Consider the following 19,966-nt stretch of genomic DNA (forward strand, 5'->3'; position numbering starts at 1 on the left):
AGTAGACCAATGTGATTGTCATGGAGGAATATGATGTCATTTGGTCCACTGTATACCCCCTAAACCATATTACCGCTCTAGAGCAGTGGTCTCCAACCTTTTGGGCTTGTGATCCCTAAAAATACAGTAATTTCATCTGTACTTATGATCCCTATTCACAGTTTATGGCCTTAGTTTTTTGACATACTGTGCTGAGCAGTTCAACCAAACAGTGATTTATCCTTCTCAGATCGTTCATTTGATCACTGTATGGGTTTTACATCTTTGAACAGTAGGGTTGTCACAATTCTCCAAATCCAAGATTCAATAACTTTCAGTTTTAAGGTCACAAATTGATTTAATTTTTTTTAATTTAAATTTGTTAGATTTGTTAGACTGTTGGGCTTTCACATATAAAGATCAACAGATCAGGTTTTATGTGCTGTCATTTACACTTTCACATTCAAATTCTTCTTTAAAAAGTTTATATGTTAGCATGTGTGATACTTTGATTCTCATTTTGCCCAGTGAATATGAGCATTTTGAAAATCATTATATTTTTTTGTCTGAATCCGCCAGTGGGCCATCACAATAAGAATAAGCATTATAATATGTTAATTTCACTACAAGAAAGATGTGAGACATGAGGTGGAACAATATGCGCAGATATCGGCAAAAATCCAATATTGTGCATCTCTAGTTGAGATGTTTCAGTCTGGACCAATGGCTGAAAGGACCATCCACTGAGCCACGCTGCTAATGTAGCTAAAAACCAAAATTATTGGAGAAAAGTCCTAAATATTTCCATCATTTTGAGAACTTCATTATTATATCAATATATTAATCTTGGGACCATTCAGATTTATCCCAAACCACCGAGTTGGGAACCACTGCCCTGGAGGAGAACCTCTCCCTCTCCCCCTCGTCTTCTCCTCAACCCCTCAAAAGACTCATCCTCAACACCAGAAAGCTGAGTGCAGAGCAGCCGTCGCAGAACACGAGAAGCAACTTCAACATCAGAAAAAATGTTTCGTCTGAACAACAGCAAAAACAAAAAGAAAGACAACAATATAAGACAGCAATAACTGATTTTTTTTTTTTTTCTAAAGACTGGGCGATGGAAAAGTAAGACCACCAACATAAGCAGACGGGTAGAGGAGAGATGGAGGAGGAGTCTCTTGAGGGAGAGTTCCTTGTGTTGTGTTCATGATCCTCTCCTGCTCCCCTACCTCTCCTCCGTGGAGACGGCAGTCAACATCATACATGCATTAGCAGTGAGCAATTGACCCTTGCAGTAAAATGGAATAAGAGCAAACTAGCTTTTAAAGAACCATGACTTGGCAGTAACATTTTCATAAAACATGTAAGGAATATAGTGTGTGGTAAGTGCATGTTGACTGCTTAATCGAACCATGAGAAAAGTTTTCCCAGAAGTCAAATGAGTCCTTTTTGTCCTTTTTTTTTTGCCCCTTTGGACAGAGTAAAATGAGGCAGTTTGTAATAGTGTGGCTTCCTAGTCAGTCCAGCTGTACGTGGCATTGAGTGCATCACACCCCCCTCTGTGGCACAATACATGCATCCCTCTTTCCCCTCTTCTTCAGGTATTTTTGGCACCAACTGGGGCTTGCTGAACTTGGAACAAAAACCAACAGGGCTAAACTGGGTTTGGACTGGACGACCACCTGTTTTTCACAGCTGGTTTTGGGTCGGCTCGCTTTTTAAAATACAAGACACTAGTGTTTATCACCACAGTGGCCCTTTCATGCGCAAACTGGCCGTGTTGATTCAATTACGGGAAAGCAGCTGGACAATCCAGAAGCAAAACAGTGCGAGTTCTGTAAATAGCAGGCGGGGATGTTGTGTATCGTGTCCTACCAGAGGGGGGAGCCAGACACACCAGTGCCTGCTTTAAATTTCACTTGTGTAAAAGAGGAAGTGATGATTGGTCATTGTCAGGTGATGTATCACCATTTGTCTGTGTCAAGTCCGCGGTTTGTTCGCTCTGTGCCCTAAAAGCCCCTAGTCTGCACGCCTGGCACACATTCTTGTTGGTCACCCTCCCCAAACTGGGGATAGATTGTCAAAAGTGCTCTCTCCCAGTTTATGTTACACCGGGGGAGCTGAGAGGTTAGCAGCAGGTTTGAGGTTTCAATACTAGAACCAGTTGACACTATTAAGTGCTGTGTTTAATTGAACTGTCTCAGAGCTGGAGCTGGACAAATCCGAGACAGTTTGAGTTCACTTGCTTTGGTATGGCAAGCCTGTCTGAATCATATTAATCACAGCAGCCTGTGAAAAATAGGTCATAACTTTCAAAATCAACTGTGGAGAATCGTCCTACAATACGTGCACTTTTGCCTAACTGTGAGTGCGTCATTCAGTTTCATCGTTGTGTCTATCTCACTGCTAAGCTCGAGGCACACTGTCGAAGTACAGTCATATAAATACTTATCAATGAATCAGGATTTTTGTGAGAACACAGAGCACTAAGACTGTCACGTTCATGGTCCCTGTCCACAGAACCAGCAAACAGGAATGAATAAAGTATAAAATACAGAGCAAAGAGGAGCCCGTTGTCAGGCCTTGTGATAGAAATACAGAGCCATATGTGGTCCTGAATAGAGTTCTTGGGCCCCAGGTATTGTTTCCCATCAATACAAGAGGCTTGCGTTGTATATTTAATTCTTGTGAGGTGTAGTGTTATCTATTGTTCTGGTGATTGATGAGTTTGATGAGTTTTCTCTCTACACTCTTAGAAATAAAGGTGCTAACTTTGCTTTTTGGTTCCCGGTAGAACCTTTTACAAAGGTTGCACTTGGAGCCCTGTCAGAGTTCTACCTACAACCCAACATAAAAGGTTATACCTAGAACCATTTGCAAAAGGTTTCATCAACAAAAACCCCTGTTGGAGATTCTAAAGATAACCTTTCCCTGGTGTAATGGTTTCACCCAGAACCCTCTCTGGAGGTTCTATCCAAAACCTTTCTACCATCTGAGTGCTAACCAGAAGGCACCCAAGGGGCTCAACCAAGAATTCTTAATATTCCAAGCATTTTATCTAGAATCCACCCAGGGGGCTCTTCCAAGAACCCTTTTGTTTTGCAAAGGTCTACAACCCATTCATGATTATCATACAAAGATTGCTTACAAAGAACCCTTGACAAACCCTTCCTCAAGTATTTCAATAATCTTTGAAGGACTCTTTCTTCTAAAAAGAGTTCTTTGAATGAAAAGGGTTCTTAGTATGTAGTTTGGAACCCTTAATCTTACAAGGAACCCTTGTAAAACATTTGTTCAAAAAGGGTTCTTCAGAAGCAAATGGTTCAGGGTAGATCATCAGCCCTTCCTTCAGGAAGAGCCTTTTTGGAACCTTTATTTCTAAAAGTGCAGTTCTGAAATGCATTGCCTGGATTTGATTGTGCGAGCCAATCCCTATCACCTTTGACCGCCCGTACCCTCACTATGGCGTTCCCCTCCCATCCCGACCCCCTGAGCTCTTCTGGAATGTGTGTGTATGTGTGTGTGTGTATGTATGTGTGTGTGTGTGTATCAGTTGACCACAGCTGGCTTGAGCACCACAGTGCCTGGGGGGATGACCACCCAGGACAGGGGATCATGAGACCCTCCCGTGGAGAGGTTCAGGACCCCCCCAGTCACCTCATTCTTGGCCTCCTCCTCCCGGCCTTTCTTGGCCTGCTGGCTCTGGGCTCTGCGCTCAGACGAGGCCCCCAGCATGGGCATCATCGGCAGGCCCAGGGCCGAGGATGGGAACGCGGAGGAGAGCAGAGGGGACTTGGCCAGGCCCAGCGGGGAGCCGTTGAAGGACAGGATGGGTGCCATGCTGCCCGGAGGTGAGCTGGGGCAGCCCAGTGTGCTGAGGTCCAGGGGCCGAGGACTGAGAGGGGACAGGGGCAGAGCACCACCGAGACCCTGCAGAGCATGGCCTCCCAGGAGAGCAGCCGCAGCCCCTGGAATGATAATGTGGGCTGCGCTCACATAGGACAGGTCTGAATCCTTCCCCACTTCGCCACTAGTGATCCCTCCACTTTGACTCCCCTTCAGCAGGGAGCCCACTCCACCTGGGGAGCCCTGCTCCTGAGCCACAAAATGGCCGTGGGCCTTGATGTGCTTGCGGAGAGAGCTGGGGTCTGTGTAGCGCTTCAGGCAGCCTACCATCTTGCAGTAGTAGGGCTTGTCCACGTAGTGTGTGCGCGTGTGCTTGAAGCGGTCGCTGGAGTTGGAGTAACGCTTGTTGCAACCCTCATAAGGACAAATGTAGGGCTTCTCACCTGCATTGAGGACAAATGATCCAGATGTTGACGATTCATTCACTTACATTTGCACAGTGTACTGACACACAAGATAAGGGCTGAGTACAAAATAATTTACTCATTTACTATGTACTACTCACCATCTGGGGATTTTTATGTGGACGACTCTATAGTGAGCTCACTCTATAGTAGGGCTGGCACTTTTGATTCCAAGTTCTAACAGTTGTTAAAAGCCTGTTTGAAGTAGTTTGCTTTGTGATCCAGCAAACTTGCCATTAGCTTGACCTATTGCATGTCCTATTGACCTACGAGTCAACTAAGTGAGTAATGTATTGCTACAAAAATGGAGGACACAAGTGAACAAAGCGTTCTTGTGATGGGATAATTATAACACCCCGCATTCGAATTTGTTGGAATGAATTGTGTGAAGAAAAACATTTTCGGAGACTACTCTCTACACCAGTAATTACCTCATTGCTGTTGTTTGGTCATGGTCATGTAAGACCTTAAGACAAACAAACTCAGTCTCGACTCCCTGCCGAAAGCTTGATGGGAGTTTGTTTGTTCTAATGTCTAACATGACCAAAATAAAGGCATTTTAATTGTTTTTAAAGAGAGTGTCTTGGAAAGCACCTCGAGCAAACTCATTTCGAGTCCAGGAAACGCTCCAACCCAGCCTTTTTTTTTTTTTTTTGGATACAGCTCTGTAAGTCTTATTTTTATAACAAAGACATATTTGTCATTCGTGCCCCATATTTCCCAACCACTGACCTGTGTGTGACCGGTTGTGTATCTTGAGGTTCTCCAGGCGTGAGAAGCTCTTGTTGCAGGTGGGACAGCGGTGGGGTTTCTCATTAGTGTGAGTGCGAATGTGGATGAGCATCTTGTACCTGCAGCCACACAAGAATAAGCAGTTTCATCTTGAGTTCTCCCCTTACATGCCCCCTTACTTGTGCACCTAATAAATAACAAGTATATTATTTTCTCACCTAGCATTGAAACCCCTCCCTTTGCGAGCACAACCCTCCCAGTGGCAGCAGTACCCAGAGTCTTTTTCAGGTTTGACATGGAAGTCGTTGACATGATCCACCAGGTCTTGCAGGGAATCAAAGAGCAGATGGCACTGGAGGAGACAAAACATTCAACATTTGAAATTATTGTTGTGATGGTAACAGTGTTTCGACGTGATCCTCGGTGGCTGCAGCAGGATCAGGGGGTTGTTCTTTACCTTCTTCCAGCGGCAGGCCAGTTGTTCATCTGCTGAGAGGTCAGGGGAGGCTCTCTTGTCACTCGTCTGGCCAATGAACATGGAGGATGGCAGGTGAAGTCCTGCCCCTGCTCCAATTGGCACAAAAAACTGAAAGGCCTGTGAGATGTGAGAATTCTGATAAACAAACAGGAAAAGAGAAAAAAGAGCAACAGGGCTATCAATCACATAAGAAAGAAACATGCGCGATTTTAGCTGCAGTTCATGTTTGCTGTAATGTTCTTCAAAAATGCTACACTTCAGAACCCTTTTATAGTACAAGGGTTTTATCCAGAACCAACCAAGGGGATTCTACTGAGAACCATATTATGTTCAAAGGGTTTTATCTAGAAAAACAGCATTAAAATGTGAAAGAAATAAAATGGTGCACGCATAAAGCTTCAGAAGTACAATAAAAACACCACAAACACTGTTCACAACAACGACTATCTAAAGGTAAAAACCGCCTGTGCAGCCGGCTCTGTGAACTCACTGCCAAAATACTTGACAGACAAAAGTCTTTATTTTTTTGTCAATGAAGTACAGAAGTGCTGATCTTCATCTTTCCCTTCAAAAATCTACTCCACTTCTTGTTTCATAGTCACCCACTGTGTGATACAGAACCTCCCTACATCCCCGAGCTCTGCATGAGAGCTGTTAGATTCACTGAACCTTAGCTGGGGCTCAGAGAGCTAATGCATCAGCACACACTCTCACACACACTCTCTCTCTCTCTCACACACACACAGAGTAACTTAGCTCAGGCAGAAAACAGGAGAGAGAGAGGAGTCTTGATGAAAAGTGAAATTTAGAATAAGAATAAGTCCAAGCTGTCTTGTGAGAGCAGAGATGCACAGGGAGACAGAATAAGGGTGCAAATGGATCACAGTCCTGTGGCTGTCTCATCATCTTCAGCTATGTCAGAAATGTGTATGTGACAAATTTCATAAAATGAGACCAATCCCCTGCGCTGAGCTCTGCCTCTGCATGCAGAACTATGTGAGCTGCTGTAGGGGAGAGAACATGTGAGTGTGTGCAGCTGTTCTTCTATAAGAAGCACTTATTTCTGCGTGCAAGAGAGAGTAAGGGGGGTGAGAGAGCATCCTATCTGTGTCCATGGAGGGTAAGTAAATGTGTGTGTGTGTGTAATGATGGGGTCGGGGGCTATCTAGGACTCAGTGGGGCGGCTGAATGGTCCCAGCCAGCATGTCTCAATTGAATTGGGAGAGAATTGAATTAGGCAGCGTGAGGTCTGCATGGCTGTACCTTGTCTTAAATCCGATTATACACACATACACACAGGCGCACACGTCATGCCAGTAGGGCCACTGAGTGCACAGACAGAGGCACTTGTTGGGGACACAAGAGGTGTTTGATAAGAGCTCACACATGCACACACACACACACACACACACACACACATAGGCCTCTCACCCCTTACATAGCCTGATTCCCTCGCGGAGAGTGTGACACAACCCCATGTTGTTCCTGATTTGCTGACCCCAGCAGGCTGAGTCACACTCCGCTGTAGACAGGAAAGTATTGGCCACTCACTACTGCATTGAAAGGTACTGTTTATTCTTTCAGCAAGTCAGAGATGAGCAAAGAAACGGTATGAGAAAACAAGAGGAAATAAAAGAAGTACTGGTGAGCAAACTAAAGGCTGGTAAAAATGGAACACCTGTGCTGGTGTGTGTGTGCGTGTGTGTGTTTAAGCTCAGTCATACTCACCCCTGAGGGGATGTAGTTGCCGTTGGTCATTTCAGGAGAGCTGGGGGTGTGGCGGGATGAGGGAGACATGCTCAGGTCCACAGCAGGGGGGGTGGGGGTGTCTGTTCGATCATGAGGGACCACCTGCACACCTGAGGAAACAAATACACACCTGTTCAGGTGACCGCTCACCTGGAGGATCTGATATGGACACACTCAGTCTTTCCCATTTGTTGTAGGAATTGCACTCAGTCAGTTGGTCCACCACTTTGGTCCAGACTGAATGAAACCGTCTCAGTGCTAATGTACTATCAATACTAATACCTTTATATGACCTACATAAGCAAACAAGACCATCAGTGAGAGGATTGGCTGTTTCTTTAGGTTATAGTTATTTTTAACACCTGCCACCAGTTCAGATTCTCCTTGAAATCAGATGAAATGAGCCTGTGTTTACATTTTCCCAGTCAATGTTACAGTGAGCAGTTTACACACTGATGTTATATTTTGTGGTTATTACTGTGGAAACATGTCAACATGAGTCTCCAAAATCAACAACATGTAAAAGTTTCTTATAGCGGCTTTAAACAGATCAAGAACTATTGGATGGATTGCCCTGAAATTTCATACAGATGTTCATGTCCCACTTTATGAATACTTTCATCATGTTGAATTTGAGAAATATTATGCAGCAGTCAGTCCACATGTGCTTTCCCTCTATCTGTCACCCTGCCTCTCGCTGTGACTGTGAGTCGCCTCACAGACGCCTCTCACCACAAACACTGCTTTCTAATGGGCCTGTAGCTTTAGTGGTGATTCTGAAATTAAGAGGGGCTTGTGGAAGAGTGGCACTATCCATATTGCTGAAACAGAGTAGAGGAGATTGAGAGAGCGGGTGCTCTCATTAATAATTGTAAATAAATAATGACTTGTTCGTGATGACTCTTTGCTTAGTTTCCACAGCTAACATCTAGCTAACAACTTGCCCAACATGATCAAGGCACTGTGGATTTTTGATACACGGCATTTGTTGATGGAAAGCCAAAACAGAACAGTTCCAAGTGAGTCGAGACAAGGCGAGCTGTACCATGCGGTGGAAATGAGGCATATGTCTTGTTTTGTTGTTACCCACCTGTGTGCGGAGATGCTGGTGAGGCAGGCTCAATGACTGCGGTACCATCATCTGCCATGCGGAGCTGGCGAGCTCGCTTGGGGTGTAGTGGGGAGAGGGGGGGCGAGCGCGCCCCTCTGTCCCTCCCGTTGGCTCGCCGAGGGAGCTTCAGGTCCAGGGGCTCATCCAGGGACAGCATGGCCACAACCGGCTGACCTCCCACCTGCACAAACAGACACAGAGGAGCAGAGTTAAGCTGAGCGGGGCCAATGAAGGATAGCTTGGTTTTAATTTACACGCTTAGAAATAAAGATGCTAACCACAATCAGATCTTATCCTTGATAGAACCTTTTGTAAAGATTTCACTTCAGAGCGTTCTACCTAGAACCCAGCACCAAGGGTTATAACTAGAGCCATCCAGAATGCTCTTGCGGTTTCCATCCAGAACCCTTTCACCTTCTAAGGGTTCTACCAAGACCCTTTTTATTTTCCAGGGGTTTTATCTGAAGCACACCAAGGCTTTTATCTAGTTTTTCTTGTTTACCAAGAACCTTTTTATATTTTAAGGCTTTTATCTAGAACCCACCCTTGCAGTTCTAAGTGCAGAATTTTTATATTCCAAGGGATTAATCTAAAACCAACCAAAGGGGCTCTACCTGAAGCTTTTTATATTCCAAGGTTTTTATCAAAGAACCCTTGACAAACCCTTTGTTCAAAAAAGGCTTCACCGGAAGCTAATGGCTCTGGTAGAACCTTTTTGGAACCCTTATTTCTAAGAATGCAACCATGCACACACGCACACAATGAAATGCTGAATTCCAACATGAAACAGTGACAGAAGACAGATTCTCACACCTGCAACATTTCCCATGTGAACATTGTTGAACGCATCTTACATTCCACAGTCCCACAAGGTAAGAAATACTCTCAAACAATGGTAAACTGACCACAATCGTAAACTGAAACACTGAGTTAGCCCAAGAAAAATAAACACACACACACACACACACACACACACACACACACACACACACACACACACACACACACAGATCTGAATGACCCCCTCCTCTTTTTCCACACTGACCTTTACTCACACACTCTTCCTGAGGAATGTCTACAATCCAATCCAGATGGTCACCCTCACCGCCAGCCTCGCTTCACCCCAGTCACTGGCCCTTGCACCCTGTCACATCACACCCCCCCTCCAACCCCACCCCAGCCCATCCCACCCCCACCGTGTGCACCTTCAGACCCCATGGACCTTTGAGACCCACCAGCAACCCCCCCAGGCCTTCGAGTCCAGCTGCACCCACTCCGTCCACCTCCTCCCTCCTCTAAACACACTGACCTCTGGACCCAGCCTGAGGGTTGTGGGCAGGACACTTCATCTAGCTGTCATTCTGAGTTCTAGCCGTAGTCTTCCTCTGCCACCAGACTGACCCAGCACCACTGTGGAGCCTGACTGATATATCAAGTGACCGATATATTGGCCCATATATCGAACACATTGCAGGTGTTTATATTTTTTACCTTTACAGGCAGCACATTACGTGTATTTGATTCTTTTTCTTAGTTCAGATTTAGTATATACATATATTTTGCTCTATTTCTTTATTCAGTTATTTATAATAATTAAAAATACTGGTGAAAGTCTAATATTTCAGTGCCGTGATACAATTTTGGACAATAATTTCTATTGTTAAACTGTAAAATATCCTGCCTCCATTTACATATATTTGTAACAAGTGATATTATATTCTTTGTGAATATTGGCAGATATATCAATATCAGAATTTGTTTTTATTTCCTAATATCAGTATCAGTATCAACCCCAAAAACCCAGTATCAGTCAGTCCCTACTGTGTTTTTTCATTATCAATTGATCTGTTAATTATTTTCACTATTAAAATTTTCAGAATATTTTGAAAAATGTTTCCCAAAGCCCGAGGTGACTCAAATGTCTGGTTTTGTTCACAACCCAAAGATATTCAGTTTCCTGTCACAGAGGAGAAAAGAAATCAGAAAATATTCCCATTTAAGAAGCTAAAATCAGAGGATTTGGACATTATTTCTTTCAAAAATTACTCAAAACGAAACGATTAATTGATTATTAAAACAGTTGGTGATTCATTTAATAGTTGACTAATCATGGCAGCTCAGCCAGATCCTTTCAATAAGTGATGAATTATATGGATTTTTGTCAGCTGATAACCGATAATTACCTGCTTCTCATGGCCAATACTAAGTTAACCAATCATGTAAGATTTCTGTTTTTAAAAAGAAGTCTATATAACATGCAGTTTAAAAAAATCAATGTGTTAATATTCCACAACTCTGATCAAAACAAATCTAACAAAAATATATTCTTTCTTGTAAAGTCTATCAACAGTATTTGGCCTGGGCATTCAAATTAAACTCTATGACATAAATCAAATCAGATATTATTATTATAGCCAATATTTATTGGCTAATTATGCCAATGAACCAATGTAGCTGGGCCAATATTGATAATTTATCAGCCCTGATGTTTAATGTGCACCCCTGCTTTCAACTCAAGTGTAAATAAATGCTGAGTCTATTCTTCATCCAGCACGTACTGCCTCACACATACAGGCGGTGCTAGTACAGTACTGCTGGTCTATAGCCAAGCACTCCATTCAACACAATGTGTTAAGGTTCACTGCTTCTTCTCACCAGGCTCACACACACACACACACACACACACACACACACACACACACACACACACACACACACACACACACACACACAGTTACTGGGTGTCCTATATTCCTGCTTGAGTTCATGTAGAACAGCTCCCAGTGTGCATGTTGAGTGTACAACATACACAGATACACACACACGGTCAGACTTACAGAAACACTCACACACACACAGACACATGCATGCACACACACACAAGTAATTAATCAAACTGTAATTTCAACAAATTCACCCTTCCTCCCTCTCCCTAACACTCAAGCCGACACACACTCATAGAAGCCATGGTTGGTCGTGAATGGTGGGCTTTGAGAGCAACTGGCCAGGGGCCACATGAGAAGCCCTTGTGTCTGGAAGGCACGGAGCACAGAGGTCACCAGGTTCACCATCCCAACAACGGATGGCCACCAGCTCACACACACACACACACACACAGCCAGAGGGGGTGGGGGGTGGGGGGGTATACACACTCAATCAGCCATAGATAAGAGGATGATGATACACACACGTACTGATGCAAACATAGGAACATACTGTATGAACATGCACACAGAGCAGCATTATGGCCTTATCAGTGAGATCTGTATGTGCAGATGCATACAGGCCTATATACACTCATGTTCTTCACATGCAAGCACATAAAGACACATTTTAGGACAAATAACCTTTGGTTTTCAACTGATTATAGACCACCCTGACAACAAGCACATGACCCACTGGCCCATCTTGTTAGGGCATTTAAGAATGGCTTAAAGGGACAGTTCACCCCAACATCATAATCACATATATTTACTCCCTGTGGTGCTTTTTATCAATATGGATTGTTCAGTTAAACTGAGGCTCAAACACAGACACATTTGTAAACACTGAGAGACATGAGCCTATGTAGTATGTATACTCTTTTCCTTTTGTTGTTCTTCACCGTTCTATTTTGCCATTGTCACTGTCTTTTTTAAACAATGGTGTCTCAGTCTGTGTTTAGTTGTTTTTCAGTCACCGTTGTCCCAATATTTATGGTTGTTTTCAGTTGTTGTAGTGGTTGTGTCTATGTCTATTTTATTTTTAGATTCCTTTTCTAATTATATCTGCACTTTAGCTCTGGCTAAAAGTCCTATGCACATTGCATCCTGCATTGCTTAAATGTAACAATGCTTACATGCATCGTTCTTATAAAATAAAATAAAATAAAATAAAAAACTTAACTGCAATTTCTCTTTCCAGAAATCATGACCCGATTTCTCAAAGTAGTACACTGATCTTGTTGTGAGCAGTTACATGTAGGAACTATTTTCTTTCTTTTCTTTCTACTGAACTATACTCACCAACCGTATTGCCATGCAGAAGGACATGAGGCGCCTGTTTGTGACAGCGCAGGATGTAAACATTAGTCGTGTCCTCCTGAAGCTGAACTGTAACCTCTGTCTATGAACAGATGCATGCTTCCTTGATATGATATGATACGGTTGGCAGGGGTAGTTCAGAAAACAGTTTTAAATGAAACTGCTTACAACGTCTGTGGATTATCTTGAGTAACCGGGTCATGATTTTTGGCATTTAGAGCGCCACAAGCTGAGTGCCATCTAGTGCTATTATATTTGAGAAAAGGCAGACATCACTACAGCTGATATCTCCAAAACTCTGCAACTCACATCAAAATAATCTAGATGGATAAATAGCACTACAGGTAAGAGGAAAGGATAGGTATTTTTGATTTTGTGATTAAATGTCCCTTTAACACCAAAAACAAAAAGTGCAGGAAAACCCCACAGACGCATGCCTCATGCTAAAAGAATAATGGTGTTTACCAGAGCTGTGTGGCAGAATTAGAAAAGACATTTCCAACTAGCTGCAGTCAGTCACTAACAAAATTAACTACATCACCACTTCAGGTTTCAAAATTGCATTGGCATTGCACTAAGAAGGGACCAGTGACCCCTTCAGTGTAAACATGGGCATGTGAGCTAAGACAGACTTGAGAACATGTGAATCAATCCCATGATATTTAACTTGAGTGAGGTCCACTTGTGATAGTGTCTCCATTGTCCTTGACTTTTCTAAAAGCATCCAGTTACACACGTGCAGACTGCTCAACAAAGAGATTTAACCACTTCAGTATTCTAGATTATACTCTGACACACACCGAATGAGTAACTGTCTGTTGATGAGTTATAAGAAATCACTGATAATAAAAAAGAGTAGATGTTTATGATGATTAAATTGAGCAATATGTTAATGAAGACTGGCACGCAGAAGGCAGGCAGTTCCTGAACTCAAACTCCAGAGTGTGTATTTTCGGAGGAGGAGGGGCAGTACTCAGACTGCAGTACTCATTTTTGGTTGTGCAATTCTTACATATTGTTCCTTCAATTGATTATTTCCACCAGTTCGACCCAGGTCAGCTGTGTAATGATAAAGGAAATGTATTACTGGCAGTAGCTCTAATGATCATTTTGACCATTGAGAGTTTGTTATGTGGGCAAACACTGTCATTAGCCATGAAAATAAACATGCTTAGATCTGTCAGAGTGATCCTCATTTAGAATAAGCTGCGGTTAATACCGCATCCCTGTTTCTCTCTCTGTCTCTTTCCTCTGGACTGGGTGGGTTTGACTCACTTACTGTAGCTCCGACCACACAGGCTGCCAAGAGTTTTGGCTTCATTGTTTGGCTAAAATAGCAGAAAATCATCTGTCATCCACTTTAACTGAGTAAAAGCCCTTTTTACCCTGAGGCACACACCAGGAATCAGCTTAACCTTTCTACAAATCCTACTCTCATCCACTGAGGGGACAAACAGAAAGCTGGCCTGCCAACACTGCTATAATCCATGCTATAAAACACGATGAGAAACAGATATGGAACTTTTGGAGCCATATAAATCAATTTTGGCTCCTCATGTGATCCTACATCTCTCACTGTGAGTTCAGCAGAGAGACACTAAAGACGTCTCCTAACACAAAAGCTCTTCTCAGGCAGCTACTCCACGTGCAACCCATTACTTTACCTCCATAATGGATCGTATAGCTCATCTTTTCCAATTTGTTAAGCAGGCCTCTATAGCTGTCTCACTCCCGCTCAAACAACAGCCAGTCTCATGGTAGGGTGTCCTTCCAGCATGTAAAAAGCATTGTTGGTATCATCCAGCTTGCTGCATGTTGTAGAACCATATATACTCTGTATTATATATAGTATCAATCTTACCAAGTAATGTTATGAATTCCAAGTGAAGTATTTGTGCTTCATGCATCATGAGTGTAAACACTGATTTTATGCTAATGCAGAGAACTTGTTCCAAGCATGTTGTGCACAAATTAAAAGGAAAAAGTACATATCAAGATTAAGTTCATCCCAAAATATTCCAAAGTTTCTAGGTGTTCCGATAGTAATATCAGAAAATGCCTCAAATAAAATGCTGGTATCTGCGAATACGCAAGTCTATTCACCAACCCGATACCAGATAATTTATTTACCCCAAAATGAGACCCTGCTACTTCCCAGCAGCTTTGCAAGGTTTCCCCCAGGATGAAGGATTTGTATGTATTTGTTCGTGTTTTGCAAGGGGGTTAACCAGAGCCAGGCCAGGCAACAATAACAGCAATCATATCACATCCATAAAGGCTTAGCAGAGTACACATGTTGTTTTGGTTTTTTTTGGTATCAGATCAGTACTCAGTATCGGGAAGGAAAAAAATGCACTGGAACATCTCTGGCTTCTAAATTGGGCAACTTGAGCTTGAGAGGGTTAAATGAGGAATTAGACGTGAAGCCGTTGAAGATTAAATACCCGGATTTTTTTGAGATTCAGTTCATAGGTGGATGTGTTACAGTCAAACAAAGTTATTCATAAATGCTAGGTGATGACGGAGATTTGAGCATGCAGTGTTTTGAAAAAGCAGAATTTATTGCCTGTAATGAAAACTGCTATTTTTTTTTGCCATTTAATGGGTTAAGGTGAAAGGTTGCATTTGCTAAAGAATATTCTGAAAAGGTGGTTAAAATATTATTAGTCTTTATCAACTAAGATGACAATGACATTTCGTAAATAGTATTTTCTAAAAAGGGGAGTTTGATAATGTTGTTTTTGTCATTATTTGGTGATTAATTAGACCCAGATGAAGGCAAATTTGCTGAAAACCTGACTGAAGCATGGTGTACTGGAGCAGAGCATAGTGTTTTGGTGGACTCACTGGTCTGCGCCTCTCAGCGTGAGTGCATTCTCAAAGAAACACGACAAACAAACCAACTTCACTTGAAACTCTCTTGGACTTCTGAGAAACACCGCAGGTCATAAGATATCACCCAAGGCGTCGCCCATACCGCACTAATGTGTTCCCAGTGGAGTGGGCCAGCGCAGCTCCTGGTGAATCAGTCCCCACTGCTGGATTTCACCTCAGCCCACCCTCATGATGATTTCTTGGTGGAGAAAACATGGAGACTGGCTGGGAAGTGACTCACAGCGTGTGGATCTTGGACCGAAGTTACGGGATCTCGACTACATCCTGCAAACAGCCATGGTCGCGGAGAGGGGGTTTGTGGGAAATGTGAGACAAAAGAGAAAGGGCGGCTGGGAGAAAGAGTGGTACAGAGAGGGAAGGATGGTGTCGTTTGTGCGTACATGTCTGCGTGATATGCGAGTGTGTGTGTACAGCTCAGTGGCGGATGGCTGTGAAGTTTGTGGAAGGGGTGTTGGCTGGCCCCCATGCAGACTTCCTCGCTCAGCCGTGGGGTCGACAGTCTCTCTGAAAGACGCCATTGTCCCCTCTCTGGGCCCTCTTTCACTGCACTCTGACAAATAAAGGTGCTAACTAGAACCATAAAGTGTTCTTCAGTTTGTCCCCATAAACGAACGTTTTTGGTTCCTGCTGTAACCTTTTATAAAGGTTCCATGTGGAACCCTTTCAGAGAGTTCTACCTACAACCCAACATAAAAGGTTATACCTAGAATCATCTGTGAAAGCTGTCACCCAGAACCCCATATGAGAGGTTCTACAGACACCCCTTATATGGAGTGATAGTTACACCAAGAACCCACTCTATCCAGAACCTTTCCACCTTTTGAGGTTTTACCAAGAACTTTTTTATTTTCCAAGAGTTTTATCAAGAACACACCCAGGGGTTTCTACCAAAAACCCGCCTGTATTCCACGGGTTTGTTACATCCCAAACAGAGGGTTCTACAGAGAACCCTTTTATATCATGGTACAAAGAACCCTTACAAAGCCTTGACAATTCTTCAAGGATGATTGAAATCCTTAGTTGGACTCTTTGAATGAAAAGTGTTCTTACTGGAACCAGTTTTACAAAGAACCCCTGACAAACCCATTCTTCAAAAAAGGGTTCTTCAGAACCTCAGTCCTTCATGAGGAACCCTTTTGAAACCCCTTTTTCTAAGAGTGTAGCAGAGTAAACACACAGGCTGCTGCAGCTGGAGGGGGGAGACAGAGAGAGGAGAGGAGGGATGACCGAAGGGGCCACAGTGAGGATATATGAGGGTGAGGATGAAGGAAGGAGGAAGAGGGGTCCTGAAAGAGAGGTTTGTGTGTGTCTTCTTTAGCAATCCCCATCACCTGTTCTCCCACATAACCTTTTCCCACCCGAGTCTCACATCTACCCCACTGCATTAAGACGCTCCCCCAAGTCCCTTTGATGAGGTACGGGTGTGTGCGCATGGGGGGTGAACATGGGTCGAGGTTTGGGGGTGTGGGAGCGCGGGGGGCATCGGGTCAAAGGAAGGCCATGCGTTTCAACACCTCTGTGCTCCGAGGCGAGGCTCACACGGATCAGCACTGACCCTTAACCCCGCTCCAACCGATTGATCTTCAGCCTGATCCGATCTGAGGAGGATCCGATCCGATGGCGCAGAAATGAGAGCCAATGAAAAGCATCAGAGAATACTGAAACTGCACAGCATAAGATGATCATGTTACAGGGTCTAAAAATCGGATTGTGTAATATTTTGTTTTCTGTGAGGGTTTCGGAGAGTGGGAGAATATGTGTGTGTTTGTGTGTTTGTACACGTTTTGTGAGACCCCCTCTGAGGCTGGCTGTAACTTAATCTGCCTCCTGCTGTGACCCTGGGAGATGGTCTGTAGGAGGTAAGCCATCTCTCCCCGGGGCTCTTTGCTCTCTCTTTTTCACTCTCACACACAAACACACAGATCGCAGAGAGACAGAGAGAGAGAGAGAGAGAGAGAGAGAGAGAGAGAGAGAGAGAGAGAGAGAGAGAGAGAGAGAGAGAGAGAGAGAGAGACAGAAAGAACATGGTGGGAACTTGAAGCATCTGATTGTATTGGTGTGATTCTAAAGAGCTTTAATGTGCTGTTTTAAAACAATCATGCAGCAATAAAATTTACTTGCAGAGGTAGAAATCCCTGCAAGTCTTGTCGTGTTTTTGAGGCAGTGGACATCTTAAAGCTAGAATATGTAACATTTCTGCATTAAAGGAGCAATATGTAATGACTGTGCATCCAAAAACGAGTACAGCAGTCCAAGTTGCGAGTTGCAGCAATAGACTGTAAATCAAATAGTTTGAAATCCTGAGGGAAATACTCAATTCTTGGTGATACGGATGTAAGGGACACATGTACTTCATCTACTCAGAAGGCAGAGGTTGCAAGCATGTTTTGATTTAGAGTCTAAATGATTGGGTTTATCAGACGAACATGAAGTATATTGTGAATACTTTCACAATCTCTTTCATTTCAAAACCTGTGCATCCACACTGTGTCTTGGGCAGCGATGTGTCTTCCTGGAGCTACAGAGACAGTCTACAGAGAGGCTGCTCTCCACTACAGATACATAAAGTTAATAACAACACAGCAGAGCACTCCGCCTCCACCTCCTTTTGTTATTCTCATACAGCCAGAAGACTGTAAGATGCTTTCAAATGATTTTCATTAATTAATGCAATTAATGTTTTCAAATAAAAAAGCTGTGGACCATTTAATTGCCAGTTATGTCTTATACTGTATTTTAGTGAAACTGGAGCAAGACTCTGAAAATGCTCCCTTTTCATCCACTCAAGAATAGATTCTGAATAAAAGCGCACAAAAAGATTCCCACCCCTAACTGTAACATGTGCATCATGTTTATGTCTAACCTAGGCTACTTCTTTGGTGTTGGTGAGGAGGACTGATGCGTGAGCAACTGCAGATGGATACAATCCAACTGGTCCAATTACCAAAAAGGTGACTAAATAAATACAAGAAATCTCCTGAACTACACATGCTGCCATGTTGAATTTCTAGCGCAACATTGCATTAAATGAGCAGCTCTGTTCAGTGAATATGTTTCCATCAGGTTATTCTGTGGTTTGGCCATAAAGTGTAAAGACCTGCAGTTGCAGCATGTCTAGACCTGCTGGTTTTCCCATCCACCAGGTGGGACGGACAGGGTCAAAGGTTACTGAATGAGGTGTGGGTGTGGTGTGAACTCTGATCCCTGACATTTAGGTTTTGCATCTGTAACTGGGGCCAAGGAGGAATAAACAACTTGGCATGTTTCAGGGAGGTTTACACACACAATCGGATTTAAGTGATCAAAGCCAAATGAGTAAGTATCTGTTTATGAGTGGTAAGAAATCATTAATCTTTTAAGAGGGAGTGGATGTTTATAATGGTTAAATTGAGTAATATGTTAATGGAGTCTGGCAGGCAGAAAGCAGGCAGTCACTTAACACCAACTCAAGTGTGTATTTTCAGAGCTGTGGAAAAAATAGGTGAAAACCCAATTTAATATACCGTCTGACACTATGACTGATAATAACAATCAATGAAGAGCCACACAGTGTAAGTTGATTAGCTGTTTATAACTGTCACTTGTCTGTCAATGTAAAGCTAAGCCTGTTATCCTGAAAACAAAAGCTCACTGCTCTGAAAATACACACTCTGGAGTCTGGTTTCAGTGACTGCCTGCAGACTCCATTAACATATTGCTCAACTTAACCATTATAAACATCTACTCCTTCTAAAAGATTATGAATGTTGTCTTATAACTCATAAAGAGACACTTACTTGATCAGTGAACATTCTGCATCATTTTGAATTATAATTAATGTGAAACAGGCAAATAATAACACAAGTTATAATAGAAATTTGAAAAATTGGTAGCGTTATTGTCAGAAAAGTGAATATTTTGACTTGGGATTTAGTTCAGTAAATATGGATACATATGGATTCATATCAAAGTCTGGTGAGATTAGTCAGAGAAGTTTCACACATTATCACAATGGAAAAGACACTTGAGACATGTTAGTTTGTTACTGATTTGGAGACACAAGAAAACAGGCCCAAAAATGGTCACTTCGTCACTCCCACGTCTGTCATTACTGACGTTTCTTGAGGTAATAGCCGGGAGTGACCCCACCTCCGCTGACACATACACACCCGAGCCACAGCCCCCGCGTACGCCCTCCACCCCGCAGCCCTGACGGATCACTCAACACACAAACACACACACAGCTGAGAGATTTTTTTCCCTTGCCTCTGTCCTCCTCAGCCAGCCGCCTCCTCAGACAGGAAACCTCAGTTTCCACTCCTCCTCCTCTGGGCCTCTCATTCCCTCTTTCTTTCTCTCTGTTTATCCCTCTGTTCCTTGCTTTTGTTTTTCTCACACGTTCACTGCTCTGCTAACTCTTTCGGTTTGTTTTTCTCTTCTCATTCTTCTCTCACCTACTCCTGCACTCCTCCCTGGTGTTAATGGTGCCTTAATTGCCAAATTATTTCCTCTTTTCACGCCTTTTCTTCAGGATAAATGAATGTAATAAGTTTTAGTAACTGAGTTTTCTTGTTCTCTCAGTCTAAACTTCTCTTCTTCTCCTTCCCCCTGTTGCAAAAAAACCCCCACACAGGATTGTACACAGTATTATGTAATAGCAGCATGCTTGAAGCCATTTGGGAAGGGCCACTGAGGAAAAAGACAGTTGTTG

At 43.1% G+C, this 19,966-nt stretch overlaps 1 protein-coding gene across 2 annotated transcripts in view; it reads right to left on the reverse strand.

Moving 5' to 3' along the window:
* Positions 1-367: 367 nt before the first annotated feature.
* glis2b (GLIS family zinc finger 2b) overlaps positions 368-19,966 on the reverse strand; it is a 37,913-nt gene continuing 18,314 nt past the window's right edge. Inside the window, exons 2-7 of one of the 2 annotated variants that reach the window (XM_084743951.1) lie at positions 8,339-8,540; positions 7,228-7,358; positions 5,479-5,616; positions 5,240-5,373; positions 5,022-5,140; positions 368-4,268 (exon numbers count right to left, since the gene is read on the reverse strand). In XM_084743951.1, coding sequence (XP_084600077.1) covers positions 3,529-4,268; positions 5,022-5,140; positions 5,240-5,373; positions 5,479-5,616; positions 7,228-7,358; positions 8,339-8,516 — 1,440 coding nt within the window. In that variant the 5' untranslated portion in view covers positions 8,517-8,540 and the 3' untranslated portion in view covers positions 368-3,528. Of the gene's footprint in view, positions 4,269-5,021; positions 5,141-5,239; positions 5,374-5,478; positions 5,635-7,227; positions 7,359-8,338; positions 8,541-19,966 lie in introns of both variants that reach the window. The other variant, XM_084743950.1, reaches the window with a different exon arrangement.

This window comes from Lutjanus erythropterus, chromosome 19, assembly GCF_056507025.1.
Source record: "Lutjanus erythropterus isolate fLutEry1 chromosome 19, fLutEry1.hap2, whole genome shotgun sequence".
NCBI lineage: Eukaryota > Metazoa > Chordata > Actinopteri > Lutjaniformes > Lutjanidae > Lutjanus > Lutjanus erythropterus.